Source organism: Callospermophilus lateralis, chromosome 11, assembly GCF_048772815.1.
Source record: "Callospermophilus lateralis isolate mCalLat2 chromosome 11, mCalLat2.hap1, whole genome shotgun sequence".
In the NCBI taxonomy this organism is placed as follows: Eukaryota; Metazoa; Chordata; class Mammalia; order Rodentia; family Sciuridae; genus Callospermophilus; species Callospermophilus lateralis.
The window spans coordinates 52,434,290-52,456,927 of NC_135315.1; the positions used below are offsets into that span (position 1 = coordinate 52,434,290).

Genomic DNA, 22,638 nt, shown 5'->3' on the forward strand with positions numbered 1-22,638 from the left:
GGGGAAGGCTGGGAAAGGCCTTCTTCCAAAAGACTGAGCTGGGCCAGACAAGCCCTGAGGCTTAGATTCTCAGGGTTTATGAAAATGCCAATAAGACAAAACAAGGCACTTAATGGAGCTAATGTATGAGGGCAAGACAGCCCTTGGGCCAGAACCAGGACCTGGGGTTTCCATCCTTGTCTGTTACTAGATTACACGTTTTAAGTAATAAACCAACAAAAATTTGGTTCTAAACACAGTCCAGTAGGTTCTTTACCTAAAGCTTTTTGCTGCTGCAAGATGGTCAAAGGATACTGTCACCGTCCTGATCTTTTTCTTAAGGTGACAGAGAATGAGGCCAGGGGAAGCTGGGTGGCCCTGTGGATGCCCCATGAAACTATAATTAGGTGGGATTTTTCTTTGACAAATGTGATGGATAGGAAGGAACCTAGGTTTTCTTTCTTTTGAGACAAGGTCTTACTATGTTGCCCAGGCTGGCCTTGAATTCCTGGGCTCAAGCAATCCTCAAGTCTCAGCCTTCCAAGTACCTGGAACTACAAGAGCCCACCACTGCACACAGCTAGGAGCTCAAGTTTCTATTTCTGGATTTGATGTTTACTAGCTGGGAGATCTTGGGCAAGTCACTTCAACTTCCTGAGATCTCAGTAGGCTCATCTGTAAAACGGATTCAGTACCTACTTTGCACAGCTGTTGTGGGGATCCCATGAGATACTATAGTGATCTATAGCACTTTTAAAGCGAGCAAGGAATTACCAATACGCCTGCCTCAGGAGATCTTGGGAGAGCTGGGTTGGCCCTACATCTGAGGCTGCAGACCAGTCTGCAAGTGGTGATGGCGAGTATTCAGGTGTTGCGGGCGTATTAGCCCTTCAGTCTCCTGCCCACCACAGCTCCCTGGCAAGAAAGGAGCCACGTTCAGAACAGATAGGCCCAAAGCACGGTGACAACTCTGAGGGGTTTGGGCGAGCAACCCCTTCCGGCCCGACCCCAGGGACTTCGGGCAGGAACACGGGGCAGGCAGAGGTCACATTCTCTTCCCCTTTCCTAAGCCCCGGGGCTGCATGCCCACAGAGGCACGGCCCTGTGCGCTGTGCCACCAGGGCCATCAGGCTGGGTTAGAAGGAAGGCCCGACCTCGGCGCAGCAAAGAAAACAAACACAGATGTGTTTGACTGGGACCTTGGGCGGGGGAGGGGGCAGGGGGTGGTGGAGGAACCCGTCCCCTCCCCAGTCCAGAGCGTTCCCCAGGGTGTGTGGTGCTCGCCAGCGCCCAGCCAGCGCTAGGCTGACAGTCGGCGAGCAGCGCGCCCCCCCCATCCCCTGGGGTACGCGCAAGGGCCCTGCCCCCTCTCCGGGGTTTCCCCGAGCACTCCTCTCGCTTTCTCTTTGTCTCTGCTGCTCTTTCTCGGGCTCCCCGGTTCCCACCCGCTCCCGCTCGCCCTCTCTAGCGTCCGAGGCCGGCTCCCTTTAACTTTCTTCTTTCCCGGGGTTAAAACTTTGCTGGCGAGCGGGCTGCTGCTCGTCGACGTTATTGGCCGGCGCCCCGCCCGGCGGCCCCGCCCCCGCGCTCCCCTCCGCCCCCCACTCCCAGCGCGAGTGGAGGCGGCGGCGGCGGCGGCGGCGGCGGCGGAGCCTTCGGGGGCGTGCGTGCGTGTGTGAGTGCGCGCCAGCGAGCGTGAGTGTGTGTGTGTGTGCGCCCCGGGCGCAGGCAGGGCAGCACTCCGACCGCGGCAGGAGCGGCGCGAGCCGGGCGGCCGCGTCGTCACTCCGGCAAGAGAGGCGGCGGCGGCGGCAGCCGGGGCCGGGGCTGGGGCAGCGGCGGCCGCGCCGGGCATGGAGCTGGCAAGCCCGCGCTGAGGCAGGACGCGCCTGCTAGCAGCCAGCGAGAGGCTCTCCGCCGTCCGGCGCGCGGGCTCCCCGGCCAGAGCCAGGCAAACTTTTCTTTCTCTTTTACCCTCACTAGAGGTAAAGTCCCGAACGCACACTCCCTGGCGGGACGCAATCGGGGGCAGCTGAGAGGGACCCCAGGATGCGGGAGGAATGGGCGCGGGCCGTATGGGGTTGGGGGACACCGGAGCTGTCCTGCGTCCAAGACTTGGGGTGCGAGGTGGGTTGGTCGCGGACTGGCAGACGGGTGCGGGCATGCTCCTCCGGCAGCGTGGAGGCTGTAGTGGCTACGAAACCGAGCATTCGCCCGCTGCCCTGGCTCACCAGTTGGGAAGAAGGGTTGCGGGTGGTGCGGGCTCGGAGGTCCCCGGATCCGCCTGCCCCCGGGACTTCGGGGGAGCGAGACGGGCAATCGGACGCGGGGATGGTGCCGGCCTTCGCCCACGCCCGTCCTGCCACCTCGCGAGGGCTGGAGGTCGCGGGGCGGGCTGGCTGAGCGCAGCTCCCCTCTCTCCGCAGGCGCCTTCTGCGGCGGGCGGACTGACTCCGCGGCGGGGCCGGGGCAAGCTGGACGCAGCATGATGCGCGCAGTGTGGGAGGCGCTGGCTGCGCTGGCGGCGGTGGCGTGCCTGGTGGGCGCGGTGCGCGGCGGGCCCGGGCTCAGCATGTTCGCTGGCCAAGCGGCGCAGCCCGACCCCTGCTCGGACGAGAACGGCCACCCGCGCCGCTGCATCCCGGACTTTGTCAATGCGGCCTTCGGCAAGGATGTGCGCGTGTCCAGCACCTGCGGCCGGCCCCCGGCGCGCTACTGCGTAGTGAGCGAGCGCGGCGAGGAGCGGCTGCGCTCGTGCCACCTCTGCAACGCGTCCGACCCGAAGAAGGCGCATCCTCCCGCCTTCCTCACCGATCTCAACAACCCGCACAACCTGACGTGCTGGCAGTCGGAGAACTACCTGCAGTTCCCGCACAATGTCACGCTCACGCTGTCCCTCGGCAAAAAGTTCGAGGTGACTTACGTGAGTCTGCAATTCTGCTCGCCTCGGCCCGAGTCCATGGCCATCTACAAGTCCATGGACTACGGGCGTACGTGGGTGCCCTTCCAGTTCTACTCCACGCAGTGCCGCAAGATGTACAACCGGCCGCACCGCGCGCCCATCACCAAGCAGAATGAGCAGGAGGCTGTGTGCACCGACTCGCACACCGACATGCGCCCGCTTTCGGGCGGCCTCATCGCCTTCAGCACGCTGGACGGGCGGCCCTCCGCTCACGACTTCGACAACTCGCCGGTGTTGCAGGACTGGGTCACGGCCACCGATATCCGCGTGGCCTTCAGCCGCCTGCACACGTTTGGCGACGAGAACGAGGACGACTCGGAGCTGGCGCGCGACTCGTACTTCTATGCTGTGTCGGACCTGCAGGTGGGTGGCCGCTGCAAGTGCAACGGCCACGCGGCTCGTTGCGTGCGCGACCGCGACGACAGCCTGGTGTGCGACTGCAGGCACAACACGGCCGGCCCGGAATGCGACCGCTGCAAACCTTTCCACTATGATCGGCCCTGGCAACGCGCCACAGCCCGCGAAGCCAACGAGTGCGTGGGTGAGTGGGGCAATGCGCGGTGGATGGGGAGGCGGGCAACAGCTCCTGGCTTCGCAACGGCGGGTACGCGGGAACGCAGGCGCGACTGCATCCGAGGAGAGCTGGTTGTGGGGATGTCTCCGGGAACCCTGAGAGGCGTGTTCAGGGATGTCCGGGACCGGGGAGGGCTGAAAGAGGTCCTCTGAAAGAGGGCTGAAAGCGCTCGCGTGGGGCTCTCTGTGGGTGCCCGATTTGCGCCCCATGCACTCAGTAAGCCAAATGCTGCTGAGGGTCAGGTATGGGTGGGGGGAGTGGTTTGGAAAAAAAATTTGCCGACAGGTTTCCATAATCCCGGATCCAAACGGGAAACACATTCATTGCCTTCCTCTCCGTCTGGCTAGTCCCTGAGTTTCACCTCCACCCCACCCCCCTTTTCTAGTGTTGCAGCTGGGCGCGCCATTGGGAACCTGGGTCCTGTTCCCCGGAAGTTACCGCGCCACAATCACAAATCCCTTGGGAGATGGCAGTTTGGGGAGGTTTGGTACCCGATGAATATCACTCTTGCACCCTCCATTTGTCTTTTTATGGTTTGGGGGAAAAAAATTCTTTTCTCTTTTGAACATCGTGTTTGCGTTAGCAAAGAAGAGTGATGTGATTTTAATTAATTACTATCTACAGATTACAAAGGAGGGTTCAGTAACTATTTTAAACTAATTCAATCCTGGTCTAAAAAAGAAGTATACCAGATTTTTTTTTTTTTTTGGTTCGCTTCAGGGTTTGGTGAAATTAAACAGTTTTGAATTAACTAAGGGCCCAGCGTCTGGATTTTTAATAGAGTTTCAATTCCTGAAAGAGAAATCTGACAAAACTGGGCACCAGTGAATACGCCTGGGTCAGAAATGAGGCTATGTTCTACTTCTGAATTGTACAACTTTGTTGGTGGAGAAAATCTCAGGCATCAATTTCTCTCCAGAAAGAGAGAAGGTTGTAAGACAATAGCTTACTTTTTTCAGGATAACATGTACATTTCCAAATCCCGCAGTGATTGCAGTGAAAATCAGTTAGTTCATAAATGTGCCATTTGGTGTGCATCTTTTGTGAACGTAAAGATTTTTTCCTCCCCATCCCCCAACCCCAAACCAGCCTGTGTGAGTCTCTTGAATTGCTTCGCCCTCTGAGGCACATTGCAAAGTTTGCTGGTCCCCAGAAACACACGTTTTGCGGTCTGGTTCTGATTAATTGTGTCATGTTGTTGTCGAATAGTTTGTGCCTCATGACTGTGGATATAGAACTTTTGAGCAAGCCAATGGAAAACGTGTCTTGGAGGTTCCATTCCGCACAGAGGCCCAGGCAGGCGCCCTGGTCTGCAGACGGGGCAGTCGGGGCCTCCATTTTTTTACACTCAATGTGTCCCGCTTCTGCGGACCTAATTGTTCATCCCCCCCCCCCCCCCTCCTTCAAGGAACAGAATTGGCTTCCAGTTTGAAGAGACTTTTCAGGATTCTGCTGAGTAGTTATACCCCGACTTAGTGGTCTTGGAGAGTAAAGTTCCTTTGATCTGCTCAATTCCCTCAGAAATGTTGGTTTTTCCCATCTCTTCTCTCCCTTTCCTCTTTTCTTTTCTTCCTTTTGTGCGGAAAAGCCCTTTATTGACATTTAAAGGGTTTCCCAGGGTTTTGCTATCAGTTTTAGTTTGTATATGCATATGAAAGATGACTTTGTACGGTCACCAGCGGGGGCTAATTGGACAAATGCAAGTGAATACATTGAGGGGAATAAATGGGATATTTTGGTAAAATGTTATTGGCCTGAAGATTCCTGTTAGCATTGGTATTGTTCGATTTGCCACCCACCCCCATCGCTCCCTGTCACTTTGGATGTGAAGAAATAACCTGCATCTGTTATGATGATGGTCATGTTCTTGAAATACTGTCTACAGTTTAGGATTTTGTTTTTCCGACCAAAGCACAAATTGGATTGACTTTTTTTTTTTATAGCTCAATTGAGCAATCAACATATTAACTAATGTAATTAGCAAGCAGGTTTTTGTTCAAAAAGTTTAATTAGGCCTAATAAGTACATAATCTACATGATAAATGATCAGCTAACAATATTTTTTCTGGTTTTTTACTGAAGTTATTTTAATTCTCAGTAGTTAAAGTATCTTTAAATCTTGCCAATTATTCAGTCATTTTATAAAAGCAAAGCCAATTTAACTCTTAAAGTTATTTATAGTTTCCTTTTTGAATAGATGTTCTGATACCTTGTAGATATAACTGGGAACATCAGATTGAAGTTCTCCTAAAGTCTTAATTGAAGTCTTGGTGCTTTTTTCATCATTCTGTAAAAAAGAGAAAGCCAGCAAGGACAATTTAGAAGTGATTTACAATTAAAGGTCGAGCTTTTTATGAAAAGGCCCTGTAGTGGAGATATGTGAATGAATTAGTGTTTGACAGGTGTTCTGAGATACTTTTTCCTAGAACAGTGCTAGGAAAGGATAAATAAATCCTTCAGATACTAACTTTGTACGTTCAGTGTCTCAGATTTTTTTCTCCCCAACATAATCCTGTCCTTCGAATTTCACACTGTTGACACAGAAAGTCAAGCTATCTAGACTATTTACAACGAAGACAAAAGAATAGGTATTTTTTAAAATTCCAACCATCAGTCTTGATAAATTATCACTGTGCCATTGTGTTTTGCCCTTACAAAATAATAAGACATGATTTATAATAGATGAAAATGCCATTCTTAACATTCACTCCCCACCCTGAAAAAAGTCCCTAGAAATTGACAATATGTTGATGGTATTTGCTGGAGGTGCTTACAGATTACCAAAAATGTACCATATATGCTTTCTTCGATCCAGTTTACATTTAAGTGTTGATTCAAGGTCAGTTTCTCTATAGAATAAATGTGAATGGTTGTAAAGCCCAATTTTATTTAAAATGCAATCTTGGATTTTTTCTAGGGAAAAAAAAAGCCCTCAAAACAATATGAAAGACAAGACTATGTATAATGTTACAGCTTCGACAGCTCTCAGTGGAATAACTAAATGCTTTCTTCCGCCCATATGTATCAGAGTGTTCACTTGCTTTTATACACATGTGCCTTTACTATTCACTGTGTAAAGAAGCACCCATGCATGGTGGGGGTGTGTATATTCAAGGGAAAAGGCGGGAACAGTTTTAAACCACCTGGGTTGCTAGGCCCTCCCCCTACCTTCCCTTTTCTCAAAAGACCATCTGAAGACCATATTGTGTTTCATAAATTATTGACATCAGTTTTAATCAGTGTCCCCCTGACGTTGGAGCTGTGTTAGTATTTAGTGCCTGATGAAGCATGCTGTTTAATCTTACTGTGGGGATGTCAGCAGGAGCCCCTGCCTGGTTTGTGACAGGTTGAGCTTATGAAAACTTGTTTTGCGACTCACTGTATGGCTTTGCATTGCCCGTCTGTAACCCAAAACCCACACACAAAAGATGCCTCTGCAAGATGAGCACCATGCTAGGCTGGCCTCCTATGGTTATGGGTACCTGCAACATAATGCTCATAATTGTTTAAACATGGCTTTGGGTCAGGGTTCTCATGCTGTAAGTGGCTCTGGTGCTTGGGCCCACCCTCATCTCTGGCAAGCCTGGGAGATCATATTAGAGGTGTTGCCCTGAGAAAAACCAATGCCCCACTAAAGACCCTTGGAAAATCAGAAGGCTAAAAGTATTTGCTGCCTAGTCCAGAGCCTGGTGCATAACTGTGGACCAGTATATGTTTTTAATAGTAATTGTTATAATTACTGTCATTATGGTGATTAACCCTTGGGGGTTTATTCTTTGCCAAGCACTCCCATTAATTTAATCATTTAGTCATTGTAACTAGTGTAATACACTAATAAAAGCATTCCTCTGTATTTTAGAGATGAGGAAGCCATGGCTTAGACAGTACATGGCTTACCCAAAGCCACATAGCTAGTAGGTGGTGAGGCTGGGGCTCCAGACTGATATTTGTTCATTGTTTTATAACATCCACTGTGCTGTAGAGTAGATGGGTGGATAGATGGATGGATGATTGAGTGAATGAATGACGGAATGACTACCATTCATTCATGCACAGGAGAAAAGCGGGAACAACCTGTTACTTCTTGCTAAAACTGGAGGAGGCTCCCTAGTTGTGTTGTGTTTTATTATATCCCATGATTATAATTACATTCATACACACTGAAGTCTGAAGTTGTCTGTAAGTTTTTTCTCTACTTGTCTTAGCCCGTGGGCCTGGTGGGAGATGGGAGGTAGGACTGTGAGAGAAGTGGTGTAAATACTTTGCTGTGGGTTCTTGACATCCGCAGGTGTTGCTGATTTCACTTCTTGATTTCAGGGCCTGTGATCATTCTCAAAGGTGGTGGGACTCTGGTTGTGATGGTTCATACCTATAATGGCAACCACTCTGGAGGCCGAGACAGGAAGGGTACCAGTGTAAGGCTGAGACAGGAAGGGTACCAGTGTAAGGCCAGCATCAATCTTGTTGCTCAAGGCGGGGCCCTAAACAACTTAGTGATACCCTAAAATAAGAACAAAAATAAATAAATCAAAAAGACGGGGGAATGTAGCTCCGTGGTTAAGCCTCCTGGGGTTAAATCCCCACTACCCCCCTCCAAAAGCGGTGAGGTAGAACTGATCATCTGAAGATCCCCTTAAAATGATTTTTCTCTTCTCACCCTAGCGCTCACCCTCCCATTGCTTCGCCAGAATATCTGGAAGGAATCCAGGAAAGGGCTAAAAATGACGAGCCCCAGTCCAGCTGTTAGGTGCCACTGCAGAAATCAGCTCGGCCGGTCATTTCTCTCTGTTGGTGCATGGCAGCTGGAGTGAAGGTCTCTACTCAGGTGCTCATTAGCACCTGGTGGGCAAGGAGGCTGCTCCCAACTCTGTCCAGAGAAGGGAGGCAAATTTGTCAGGGCAGACCTTCTGGGGGTGGGGTGGGGGGGAGTAGGGCAGGTCTCTGCATTTCTGGGCTCTGCCAAGTTCTCCTTTAGCTCTGCCCAGACTCCTCTCTGACCCTCCTCTTCCTGTAGAAAAATGAGATCCTCGGAAAAGTATTTGAGACTTTATGTCCAGAGTAAATATTGGAAAGGCAGTGGGTTGCAATTCAGATGTTCCCTGGACGGAATCCCCTCATTTTTCTGCTCACAGCTGGTATCGATATTTCCTTCTTGAGATGAGTTGTGCTTTTCATTAAGCAAATTTTTTTTTTTTTTGTCTTGGGATTAAACCAACATTGTATTCTTAATAGACTTTTATGTTTACACTTCAAAAGTCCACTGGTTGTTATTCGTGTTATCTTGATGGCTTCTACAGTGTCTGCTATGCACACTGGCTTCACCAAAATAAATGGCTCTCCAGGGAACTGGATTATAAAACAGCCTTATCTGTGGATGCACAAGTATGGATATTTTGTGAACCAGTATTTTTTTTTTTTTCTTCCTCTCAGAAGTGATAATCATACCTTGGGTTTCTGCAGTGCCTTTCATTATAGGGAGACGGGAGGTCTCAGAGGGCTTTTGAAATGCTCAGGACTTAAGCCTAATACTTGGAGAGTGGCATACAACATTTTGCCTGTCGTCTGGGAGCCCTTGTGGTCACTGCAGCCTCAGAAGGCGTGGTGTTGGTTTGGGTGGCCGGGTGAACTGCCAGAGTTGAGAATGTCAGTCCCAGGTGGTTGTCAGGTTGTGTCCTGAAGACAGACCACAAACCCCTACCGAGGGTCAGGCATTGTAGGAGGTGCTTTCTGTGTGCTTTGTTCAATTAATCAGATTGCCACAAGGAATGGAAGCTTTTCAAAAAAACAGATGTCTTTGCCACCAAAGGGCAGTTTGTACACACACAGGACTAAGTGTGGACAAATCTGCAGGACGCATTGGAGAGAGCAGGGGGTATCAGCCGCGTTTGTTTCCAAGGCGGATCATATAAAAGCCGTGTCCTATTATAACCAACTCCAAGGGATGGTTGCTCTGAATAGCACTCGGAATCAAGTGAGCTGCCTGGGCCAGTCCCCTTGCTGGGGACGTTCGCCTCAAAGCTATCTGCTTCATGAGGTTTGACTGGTGTATTGTACTGAGTTCTGTATTGCATTCCTGGTTTTTCTTTCTTTCTTTCTTTTTGCACACATACTAGGCAAGTGCTCTATCACTGAACTATACACCTAGCCTGCATTCTTGTATTCTTGCTCCAAGAGTGAATCTCTGTTGTAAACTCCGAAGCCGGTTTTAACTTACTCTTGCAAAATTATGCACTTTATGTAAGTTTCCCTCCATGACAAAAGGCAGAGGCCAATTCCAATGGTCAGTTTTTATCTGTAGAAATATCCGTCAGTAATTTCTACATGGCCTTGGCTAGGTGTGGGTTCAGCCCTGCTTAAATTACTCTGTACCAGTTTTCTTCTCTGATGGAGAGAGGGACTTGTAGCCATGAAATTGATGAGATGTGGGATGTCTTTTTTTGGGGGAGGGGATACTGGGGATTGAACCCAGAGAAGTCTCATCCCCAGCTCTTTTTATTTTGAGACGGGGTCTCACTAAGTTGCTTAAGTCCTCTCTAAGTTGCTGAGGCTGGCTTTGCACTCACAGTCCTCCTACCTCAGTCTCCTGAGCTGCTGGGATTACAGGTGTGTGCTACCACTCCAGGCAGGAAGCCTTTTGCCCAGAACCTTTTTCTACAACACTTAAGCTCCTAGCCCATGCCTCCTTTGGGATGGGCATTTCTCCCAGAGACACCTGTTGGTGCTCAGAACACAAGAGAAGATGCCATCCAAGGGCACAGTTGTATCGATGGTTCAGAAGTACTGTCAAGGAACAGAAAAGTGGGCTCTGGCTTTGGCCTGTATCAGGGCCATCCCTGGGGATCCCTGGGCTGTCTGCCATTGGGATTAGTGTTCTAGCTTCAGTTAGACTGAATTGAATTCAGGTTGCAGTGCGCTTGTGCATGTAAAGAAGGCCCAGGAGAAAGATGGCTCTCTACATAGAGTCGACTTCCAGACTATGCAAAAGGGTGGCTTTTCAGAGGTCTAAGCAGAAAGTCACACCCCAGGTCACATCCCAACACAGCCAGTGCCTAAGCTGGAAGAAGGTGCTAGAAATGCTTCTCCCTGGAGGACTCAGGACTAGCTGATGGGCCATCTCAGCTCCCTGTGCATATGGTCACATTTTAGTTGGGGTCCCATCTGTTCTCCCTCCTGGTTTGTGCTGTCACTGGATTTTTTTTTTTTTTTTTTTTTTTTTGGATTTTCCCTGGGGTCCTTTCCTGCCTGCAGATAAGAGACGTTATTTGTTGTTGTGTCCAATTTTCATACATTCCAGAGGCTCCACACTTAAGTTAGACAATCTGTAGGACCACAGGGATCTTGAAAGGGGCTGGCTTTGAATAATTGGGTCCTATAGGGAAATGAGTTCTTAGTTTCCCGAGGGCCTGTATGTTATACTGCATTCCATATTTGAAGTCCCAAAGTGATGGATATTTCCTGCCTGTCCAATTACTATTTTCAGGGCTTCTGATTTCTTCTGTTCCTGCTTGGTGTGGCTGTGGTGACTACAGTAGTCCCCCACCACCCTGGCCCTGCTGATGCACAGGGAATGCGCTCCAGAGATCCCCATGGATGCTTGAAATCACAAGAGAGTACCAAACCCTATGTTTTTTCTTATATATGCACACCAGTGATAAAATTCCACTTTGCAAATTAAGCATAATAAGAGATTAGCAACAAGAACTAAACATAAAATAGAAAAAAATATACCAATGTTTTATAATAAAAGTTATAAGGATATGCACTCTCTCAAAATATTGAATTTTGGAGCTTAGCGACCTCAGCATATGATTTGTTTCTGTCTTTATGAAGTTGAAAACTTTCACTTATTCTCATAAAAGAATCCCTTTATGGCTTCTCTTTGGCTTATTTGAATTGCCGGCATTGGTTCTTCTGAAATTTGGAACCATTATTAAGTAAAATAAGGGTTACTTGAACGTAAGCCCTGTGGTATTGTGACACTCGACTGGATAATGGATATGACCATTAAGTGACTAACAGGTAGCATATCCAGAATGGAACAGGACAGGTTGCAATTTCATCCTGCTGTTTGAACTGCCACCTACTTGAAAACTAACAATAGTTTATTTTTTTGAATTTTCCATTTTATATCTTTGGACTATGGTTGACTACAGGTAAGTGACACAGAAAGCAGGACCTTGGATGGGGGAAGAGGACGCCTATACCTAGAGAGGTACATTGCTAATTGACTGCATCTCACTTTTCTTCTAGGTCCAGGAATGATCTTATGGTATTAGAATCTGTCTCAATATAATTCCTTAGGCAGCCATTATTCCACAGGCAGAATTAGCCTGTAAGATGAAAACTGTTTGCTCTTTTCAGTCCCAGAATACCTTTCCTTGGCCCTGACCTCTGTCCTGCAGACAAAGAAGCGCTTTGTAAGTAGACATTTCTGGAGCATTCTCTGTTCAGGTGGCTCTCTTGGGTCTAGGGATGCAAAGAAGTATAGTTGTTTCCCTCCCTGCAGGCAAAAATAGGTTTTCACTGAGGCATCTGTGCACATAAAAGGGGCTACATGTTCACTTGTACTACGCTATAGATATGAATGGGCCCTGTAGTGACACTATGTGTCCTGGGCAGGTGCTGGATGGGTCTGAAGGAGAGGTAGGTTTCCAGGTTTCCAATTGGGCTCTTGTTCTAGGAAAGGATTGGATTTTGGATTTTTTTTTTTTCTTTTTTGTACCAGGGATTGAACCCAGGGGTGCTTAACCACTGAGCCACATCCCCAGCCCTGTTGAAATATTTTATTCAGAGATAGGGTCTCGCTGTTGTTGCTTAGGGCCTTGCGAAATTGCTGAGGCTGGCTTTGAACTCATGATCCTCCTGCCTCAGCCTCCTAAACCTCTGGGATTACAGGTGCACATCACCATGCTCAGTTGGATTTTGAGTCATGTGACATTCTCCCCTGGATTTGTTCTATTGTAGTGTTTTGATTATCTTCATAGTCCTTTTTGATGTTTTCTTTTGAGACAGGGTCTTTCTAAGTTGCTAACTTATGGAGGCTGACCTATTTGCAATCCTCTTGCCTCAGCCTCTCCAGTAAGTGGGATTATAAGCATGCACCACCATGTCCAACTCTCTGCCAGGAATCTGAGAGACTGTGGTTCTCTGGAAAGAGTGGTTTTCCCAGGAACAGCGGCTCGGAAGTTCTCTGGCAGCTCTTCCCAAAGTGCCCTGGAGTTTGAGACAGAAGCTTATCTCTGTCGCATCCTGGGTCAGGGTGCCATGCCTGAGGCTTCCTGCGTCACCTGAATTGTTCCCTCAATTCAAAACCACATCGGTGTGGTATGGAGAGACATGGACTCTCAGAAGCTGCTGTCCTCAGCACTCTGCTTACATTTGGGCCGGTGTAGAAAGTGCCGAACAATAACAGTTCCAATCCCAGCATGAAAAAGGAAACACATTGTGTTTACAGATACCGAATTTGGCCTCCGACACATGAAAGTACCTTGAGGTTGGGCGGCCCTCAGCCCTGTGGCCAACTTATTTTCCTCTCCCCAAAGCCAGATCTCAGAGGTGGGCAGGTTGGTCTCAGCCAACTCTTGATTCCCAGACCCAGCCCTGTCTCCCTTTGTGGCTCAGACCTGGAGAGAATTCACAGTGGGAAAATACTTAGCCTCTCATGCCACCACGGGGAAGGAAATTGCCTCTTACTCCAAGCCACAGAAATCAATCCTTCTTAAACCGCATTCAGGGGCAGATTTGCCATCGTGGTACCCAGAAATTGTAGGGAAGAACGGGAACTCCGTCTTCCTCTGTATTTCTCATCCTGGTTTATTGTTTGAACCCAGAGGTCTTTGTTTTAAATCAAAGATGTCTACAGAAAAAAACATGATCCGTGTAGAAGTGAAAAGCAAGTTTTGTTTTTCCTGATCCTTAGAATACTTGGTTCCAAATCAAGGTCAGAGAATACAACTTTCCCTATTTGGTGGTATATGAAATACTAAGATATATGTGTGGTGGTTGGGATGAGAGAACCCATTTTTGACTTCCGGTGTCAGAGTGTGGGCTTGGGTAAGTTACTTCAGTCTCTGTGCCTTGAGGCTTGGTGGCCTGGGAGCCCAGCTCAAGACCACCTTGTATTTGCCTGGAGGGGGACTCAGAGAAAGGGTTCAGAAGGAGCTCCAGAGACGGATTCTGATCCTAGACTTAGGACTTTCAGCAGCACACATTGCCATAGTCCTTACCTTTGCCATGATCTGTTCTAAGCATTTTATAAATACTGCCTCATTTAGTCTTGGAACAGTCCTGCGAGGTGGGCTCCATTATTGCTAACCGAGTAGACCTTTTATGGCCATAGGACATAGGTACAGGAAAGCACGTGACTTCGAGGTGTTCAGCTCAGTGATTGCTCACCCTGTCATATACCTGCGTATCCAGCACCCACCTCAGGAACATCCCAGCACCCCGGAAGCTGCCCAGCGCCCTTCAGGTTCTCATACCCCCTGACAATGGTACCTTGATTTTTGAATACTTTTGACCTTTGTACAAATGGTATCATATTCTGGCTTCTTTCTTTGGATAGTCTGTTTGTAGTGTTTATCCCCAAATTAGCTCTTATTGCTTATTTAGAATTCTGATATAAATGTATCATAGTGTATTTCTCCATTCCATGTAGGGCAGACCTTTAACTTTTTTTTTTTTCCAGGTCTTGGCTATTAAAATTAGTGCAGCCCTGACCATACTTACCCATGTCTTTTGGGGCCCATATGAATGAACTTCTGCTGAATAAGTATCGAGAAGTGGGATTCTTCCTGGGCGTAGGGTATATAAGTATCTGTTCAGCTTTGATAGGTCGTGGTTATTTCACTTAGTAGAAAGTAGTTGTATAAATTGGCATTTGTACACCATTTCTCTGGTGAAGAAACCGAGGCACACGTTGGAGCTAGGTAACTTATCCAGGGTCACCTGCCTAGTAGGTGGCCAAGTGGAAATTAGAATCTAAGCAGTGTGGCTCTCGGGTCTTGTTCTCCTCCACTGTGTCTGGCTGGTTACCTCGCATCTTTAGTCTCCGTACACCCTTTCAGAGAGAACTGTTCACATTGGGAAGCAAAGGGGATTTAACACAAGTCCCTGTAGCTCTCTGGACATCAGTTTTCTCCTCTGTAAGATAAGGGCTTGGACTACAAAGCCCATCTTCAATTTTGCTACTCTGTATTCTGTGGCATGCATGTGTGCTAACCAGTTTTCTCTCCAAATCATGTGTGTTCACCTGCATGCATTTCACAATGTGAACTCACCCGGGTATCTAGCACTGTAGTCAAGAAATCAAATATTTCCAACTGGGTGTATTGGGTGTGCATGCTTGGTATTCCAGCTATCCGGGAGGCTGAGGCAGGAGGATTGCAAATTTCAAGACAGCTTGAGCAACTTATGGAGAGACCCTGTCTCAAGAAATAAAAAGGGTTGGGAATGTAGCTTATGGGTGGAGTATATGGCTAGCATGTGCAAGGTGCTGGGTTCAATTTCCAGAAGGCTTCTTTAAGCTCCTCCCAACTATCATTTCTCCAATGTAACTACCATTTGGACTTCTCACACCATAGATTTGAGTCTTGCCTGTTTTTGAACTTCATGGAAGTGAAATCATACAATATCTGGCTCCTTCTGCTCCACATTATTCCTTGTGAACGTCTTCAACATAACTTATCCCGTGATCCTTATTGGTTTGATGGATGATCTCAACTTCTTGGGGGTACTGATCCTCTTGCTTGTTTGTCTGCTGGCTTTTGCTCGTGGTGAATGATTTCCTTATGTGTTTTGTAACTTTCTGATGGTGAGCTTATCTTTATTTGGGATTTTGTGGAAATCCCACTGGTCTGAGTTATGGAAATGCCCTTATCCAGCTTTTGCATTGATTCTGCCAAATTCCTAGAGGTATTTTATTGGACTGGGACCAATTTTTGCATTAATTAATCATCTTGGAAATTCCTGTATGGAATGAGGAGCGTTCATTTCAACTTCCCAGTTCTGGGGTTTTTATTTTCTCATTTATTAAGACTCCCCCCCCCCCCCATCTTTACTCAGAATTTTGGGTACTGATAGACTTTTGCTGCCATCTTAGGCTGATGGACAGATTTTTTTTTTTTTTTTAAGTTCCTCTTTTACTCAGGAGAGTCCATTTGAAAGGTCCAGGTTGTTGTGACCTGCATTACCGCTTGCCCCCTTACCTCCTGCCCTGGTCTGTTCCCAGCGTAGCAGGGAGAGGTCGCTCCTGTGTATTAGCTCTTGCAATGGCTGTAAAAGCCCTCCCTAGTCTGATCCCTGCTTCTCTCTGTCGTGCCTCCTAGCACTCTCCCTCCCTCTGTTCACTGTTTCAGTCTCCAGATATCCTAACTCTAACATCCCTACAGGCATAACTCCGTACAGCCCTAGCCCTGGCCCTTCTGCCTGGGGATTAGATGGACTCAGATGTTAAATCTTTGGTCTAATATCACTTCACAATGAGGCTTGTCCTGACTGTCCTACTTAATCCTGCTGATAACTTCCCAATTCTTGTGTGGCTCTCTATGTCATTTATAATCTCTCTCTCTCTTCCCCACCCCACCCCCCACCTCCTGAGATCATCCTTCACCTGACTTTTTACCCTTTTTCCCCATAAAACATATCACCTTCTGAAAAACCATGTAATTCACTCATTAATCATATTTATCATCTGTCTTCCTATTGTTTTCATTCATTCCTTTCTAACAATTGTTTGAATGTAAGTTTTTCAGGAGGCCGGGGTTCCTTTTCTGTTTCATTCACCAGGGAGCTGGTTATAAGTCGATGCTCATTAAATAGTCAATAAAAGAAGGAATGCAGAGGTCTCATTTGCAAGGCCTCATCTCCTGGCTGCAGGTGGGTGATAAAACCCAAGCCTAAAGACATGAAGGGTCATTTCCAGGCTTTCTTGGCCCTCATCTCTCTCTCCTCCTTCTCTTTTCTTTTCTACTCATTCACACCTTTTGATCACTGGGATCTCAATGTTGGCTTTCAAATTCTTCTTTCCTCTAGCAACCTAGGAATTTCCTTTTATATTGCTGTGAGATCTGCAATGCATTGAATTTTTTTTTTTTTTAAATTACATTTTGTCTAGTATTTCTAGATGTTTGCAGTGGTAGAAGTTCTTTATTACCTCAGTTCATCTTGTTGCCAGAAATTGAAGTCATATATTTTAATCTTTCATCCATCTGGAATTACTTATGACATATGGTGTGAGGTAAGGATATCTTTTTTTTTTTTTCATGAAATAGTTAGCTAGTTATTCAGTGACAACTATTGAAAAAAATCTTTGTCACTGAGATGCTGTATTTATTAAATACTAGAGTATTATATCAACTAGGATCTGTTTTCTGGATTTTCCCTTTTGTTTCACAAAACTGCCTATTTTCCCTCCACTTTCCATCTGAATGGTGCATCTGGTGGGCTCAGTATTTATTCACTAGTTCTTTTTCAGATATTTTCATTGCCATTCTTGGTTGCTTATTTGTTGTTCATTTATCCACAATAGAGAGTTTGTCGAGATTCACTACAAGTATCATTGGTAATTTGATGGGTTAAAGTGAATTTGGTACCGGTTGATAACTTACAATTTTTAAATTGTGACTGTATCAACTGACTGTTGTGTGTAATGATCCAATTATTTAAATAGCTTCAAAAATCACACTCTGTATCTCTCTCTGATTCTTCCAGATGAATTTTAAAATAGATTTATTGAGAGATAATTAAACAAAGCAAACATATTTATAAAAAAACATAATTTGGCAAGTTTAATGTAAGTATTTACCTATGAAACCATCACCACAATCAAGATGAACATAACTTTCAACCCAAAATGTTTCTTAATTTTTCTTGGTAATCCCTCCTACCCTTTTCCAACATTGTGCTCTCTGTTATTATATATTAGTATGACTTTTCTAGAGTTGTGTATACAAAGAATCATATATACTGTTGTTTTTTATCTGGTTTCTTTCACCCTGCATGATTATTTTGGTTATTCACTCATCTACAATGTATGTGCACTGATAATACGTTGCATGGATATACCACAATTTATCCATTTACCTACTAATAGACATTTAAGTTGTTTCCAGTTTGACTATTACAGGTAAAGCAGCCATTAATATGCCTGTATAGGTCTTTGAATGGACATATGCTTTCGTTTCTCTTGGATAAATAGAATGTCTAGATGATGCAGTTGATACATTTAAGTTTTTAAGAAATTGTCATACTTTTCTGTACCACTGTATATTTATACTAGCAGTGTATGAGGGTTCTAGTTTCTCTAGTTGCAGTTCCTATGAGCATTTGATATGGCCAATCATTTTAATATTAATCATTCCAATTTAATATTAGTCATTCAAATCACTTTAATATTAATCATTCCATGTATCTGCAATTTGAAGTCTAGAAACCAACAAGCATAGAATGTCTGTACTTATTTGTATTTCTGCCCTCAGTAGAGTTTGTAAATTTCTTCATATAGGAATCGCAAAATTTTTCAAAAAGTTTCCTTCTTTGTATTTATAACTTTGATTTCTATTATGAAAGAGATATTTTCCCTTCCTGTTTTACTTCTCAAGTATTGCTGATGTGTAGGAAAACTCTGGGTTTTTATTTTATTTTTTATTTTTTTGCTGAACTCTAGGACAAGGGTCTTTTACATGCTAGGCAAGCCACTTGGTCACTGAGCTGCACACCCTCACCCCTGAGATTTTTATATATGTTGCAACCTGTAACTTCATTGAACTCTTTAAATTAGTTCTCATAGTGTCTCAGTTAATTCTGTTCATTTGGACTTCCACTGTAATCCACAGGTCATGAATATTTTAGTTCTTCTTTTTCAGTTCTTGTATCTTTTGTTTATTTTTCTTGTCTTACTGCATTGGCTAGACCTTCAAAGTAATGGTCCATAATAATGGTAAGTGTACCCTTTTCTTGATCCTGATTGGAGTGAGAATGTTTGTAGACTTTTGTCCTTTCATCAACAGAGTGGCTTCTACTTCCTATACACTGGGAAGTTTGCTCTTTTAAAATTCTTTTCCTGGGGTTGGTGAAGTGAAGTCTACTACCAGTAGTTTGGGAGGCTGAGGCAGGAGGATTGTAAGTTTGAGGCCAATTTGGGCACCTATAGTGAGACCTGATTTCAAAATAAAATATTAAAATTGGCTGAGAATGTAGTTCAGTGGTAGAATGCCCCTGAGTTCAGTCCCCAGTACCACACAAAATTATCATCATCATCACCACCAGATTTTTGTCTTTTCTTTATATCTTTTAGCAGTCACTTTCTATCTCCCAACCCAGCTATGGCAACCAATCTACTTTCATTCTCTATAGATTTGCCTCTTCTGGGTATTTAATATGAATAGTATCATATAATATATGGCTTTGGGGATTGATTTCTTTCAATTGGCATCATGTTTTCATGGTTCATTCTTATAGTAGCATTGTTAGTGCTTCATTTCTTTTTATGCCTGAATACTATTCCAATGTATGAACAAACCAAATTTATTTATACATTCATCCGCTGATGGATATTTGAGTTGTTTTCACTTTCCAAGTATTTAAATAGTTTACTATGAATAATGCCATTGTGAACTTTGATGTACATGTTTTTGTGTGGGCATGTTTTTATTTCTCTTGGGTAGATCACCTAGGAGTAGACTGGCTGGGTTATATGGTAACTCTGTGTTTAACTTTTTGAGAAACTCAAAATAGTTTCCCAAGAGCTGTACCATTTTATATTTCCACCACCAACATTCAGTTTCCCTATATTCTCATCAACATTTAATACGTATTTTTCTGATTGCAGCCATTCTGGTGGATGTGAAGTGAAGTGAAGTCTTATTGTGGTTTTGTGATTGCTCTTTTAAAATTCTTTTCATGGGGTTGGTGAAGTGAACTCTACTACCATTTCAGCTTTCCAAAATTCTTGGAATAAAGTCCATTTGGTGATATATCATTCTTTTCTAGTTTTTTTGTTTGTTTTGTTTTGTTAGCAGGGATTGAACTCAAGGTCACTCAACCACTGAGCCTCATCCGTAGCTCTGTTTTGTACTTTTTTTTTCAGAGACAGGGTCTCACTGAGTTGTTTAGTGCCTCTCTTTTGCTGAGGCTGGCTTTGAACTCCTAATCCTCCTGCCTGAGCCTCCCAAGCTCCTGGGATTGTAGGTATGCATCACCACACCTGTGATTTTTATATCGATGTTCAAAAATGAGATTTGCCTGAATTTTTCCTTCTTTATTTTTTTCACAATTTTTTATTGGTGCATTTTAATTATATACCAGTGGGATTCGCTGTTATATATTCATATATGCACACTCTTTCCTGTCCTTACATTGTCCTTTGTATAAATTCTAACTTTGTAAAATGAAGTGGGGAGTTTCCATTCTGGCCTGTGCTCTGGAATAGTTTAAGTAGCATGAGAAATAGCTGGTCCTTGTAGGTTTGCTAGAATTAGCCCATCTGGGCCCTTCCATTTTTTGAATTAGTTATTTGATAACCATTTCAATTTATTCCATGCTTATATGTTTGTTCAGGAATTTTCAACCATTTTTTTGAGTCAAATATGGTAATTTATTATCCAAGAAAGTAATCTTTTCCCAGATTTTCATTTTTTTAAGCATAGAGCTATATATGGTAATCACTACAAATATATTAAAAATTTCCATATGTGCCTATATCATCTTTCTAATTTCTAGTGGTGAACATTTATTCTCACTCTCTGCTTAGGCTTAGTTGCTTTCTTGAAATTTTTGGAACCAATGGCAATAACACTTGATTATATTTATTGAACACCCACTGTGTGCTAGACCCAGTGCTAAGAATTTTGGATATACTGTCTTATGTTAAAAAAGCTTTACAACTCTGAATGAGTACTGTTATTCCCATTGTACAGATGATTGAGTAGTTAAGACATTTAACTTGTCTGAAGTCACACAGCGATAAAGTCCAGAGATGTAATTCCAACAGGATCTGTCTGTTCTCAGTCAGTGTTCTGCAAGTTATTTATGAATTGGATTTTCATTTCCAGGGGTTAGGTCCTAAACCACATATTGTTTAGGAATTAATGTCTAATGTTAGTTTATCACAGTTGGTAGTACAGGTAGTACAGTTTTTTGGTTTGGTTTGTGTTTGTTTTGTTTTTTTAGAAAAATCTTATATATATATATATATGATCACCTCCATCAGTGTTCCATGGTAACTGAAAAAGAACTATTTTTAGTGCACAAACTTCAATATATTTATTAAATCAGTCTTATTGTGATATTTTTCTTCAGGCACCCTATATTTTTGGCTTTCTTTTTGCTGGACGGGGGCACAAACATATTAAATAGAAGACTTTAATGTATGACTGTCAGTCTTTGACAAATTAAGTGACCGAATCATTTATAACCCTTAAAACGAAGAGCTGTGTAAGCTGTGTAGAGGCATATAAGGCAAATGAATGCAAAGTGGAAGCTGAGGATACAAAAATTGTATCTGATGGGCTGGAGTTGTGGCTCAGTGGTAGAGCGCTTGCCTAGCATGCATGAGGCCCTGGGTTCAATCCCCAGCACCACATAAAAGTAAATAAAATAAAGGCATTGTGTCCAGCTACAACTAAAAAATAAATATTTTAAAAAATTGTATCTGAAAAGTGTAATTCCAAGCAGGATGCATTATTCATAAACCTGTTTTTTTGTTTTTTTTTTTTTGGTGCTGGGGATTGAACCCAGGGCCTCACGTTGGCTAAGCACATGCTCTAGATTTCTTGTCCAAAGCTGGTTATTTTCTACTGACACCATAAAACATGAACTGTGGCATCAACTGGAATGGAGTATGTGTGACCTGGGCTCCGGTCTCCTTGGTGCAGAGAAGCTGTTGGACAAAAGATCTCTCTGTCCCTTCCAGCCCTCACCTTCTACGATGGTGATAATGGAGTTCACCATTAAGTGGGTCCAGGGCTAGAATTAACTAACGGGCAATATGGATTAGAAGCAAAGGAAAGGGCAAGATGATTCCTAGCCTGAAGCTGTAGCAGTTTGGCCTGACAGCTGGGGCTGAGTTTATTGCTTTGGCTCATCCAGTCTTTATATGAGCATCTGCCTCCTTGCCTTTTGGCCTGGCAAAGGAGATTTGCTGAAATAGAATTCAGTCTGCAAGGACAAGATGGTGAGGCCACAAGGATTCACTGTCACTGGGTGCCCCCCTCCCATAATGAAATATGACCCCAAATGGCGTGGTTTGGCTTTGGAACATCCCCCCCCCCCCCCCCCCCCCCCCCCCCCCCCCCCCGCTCTCAGCCCTCTGGAAGTGTTTTCTTAGCCTTTTCCTACAGGAACAGGCAGGCTACCCACTCCACTGTTTCTCCTCATCCCTTTGCCAAGGGGCGATGAATTCATGGCCGAAAGACAAAGATACGAAAGAGGGGAGTGTGTTTTATAGAATACCAGAAGCATGACAAAAGCTGAAAATTAATGAGCTAAGTATCTAATTTAAGAATTTTTTTTTTTATATCAACAGAATAAGCCAGAAAAAAAAAAAAAAAAGGGATGAGGTCGGGGAGGGAGAAGAGATAAAAATAAGAGCAGAAGTCAATGAACTAGAAAACAAATATTCAACAGAGAGGATCCACCAAAGCCAAAAGTGGGTTGTTCGGAAACACTAATAAAAACAAATATCTGGAAAGATTGGTCAGGAAATAAAAGGAGGCGGCACAAACAACATGAGGAATTAGAGATCTGGTAAAGGCTGGAAAATAAACCATTAGGGATGTAACTCAGTGGGAGAGCACTTGCTTAGCACGCGCAAGGAACTGGGTTCAATCTCCAGCATCCCCCAACACACACACACACAAAGAAGTATTACTACTAACAACTTCATGGCAACCAATTTTAACAACATATCCTCCATGATATATTTATCAAGCCATTGGAAAAATTCTCTTGGAGTTGTTCATAGAGCATTGCTATCAAAATCCCAAGTGCAAACCAAGGAAAAAGAAAACACTGTAAAATGTTTTATAAATGTTTATAAAAAATTTTAAACTTGTGCTCCAAAGGTCAATATCAAGAAAATGAAAAGATGACCCACAGAATGGTAGAAAATATTTGCAAATCGTAT

The 22,638-nt window shown here is 44.7% G+C and overlaps 1 protein-coding gene and 1 non-coding gene across 2 annotated transcripts in view; both read left to right on the forward strand.

Moving 5' to 3' along the window:
- The first annotated feature begins 1,798 nt into the window (after positions 1–1,798).
- The window catches only part of Ntn1 (netrin 1), a 174,631-nt gene continuing 153,791 nt past the window's right edge, over positions 1,799–22,638 (forward strand). The window contains exons 1-2 of the mRNA XM_076870712.1: positions 1,799–1,964; positions 2,406–3,482. Of these exons, the coding sequence (XP_076726827.1) occupies positions 2,465–3,482 (1,018 nt within the window). The 5' untranslated portion in view covers positions 1,799–1,964; positions 2,406–2,464. The remainder of the gene's footprint in view (positions 1,965–2,405; positions 3,483–22,638) is intronic.
- On the forward strand, positions 21,025–21,097 carry Trnaa-agc (transfer RNA alanine (anticodon AGC)). The gene has a single exon. It is a non-coding gene; the product is annotated as a tRNA-Ala (tRNA).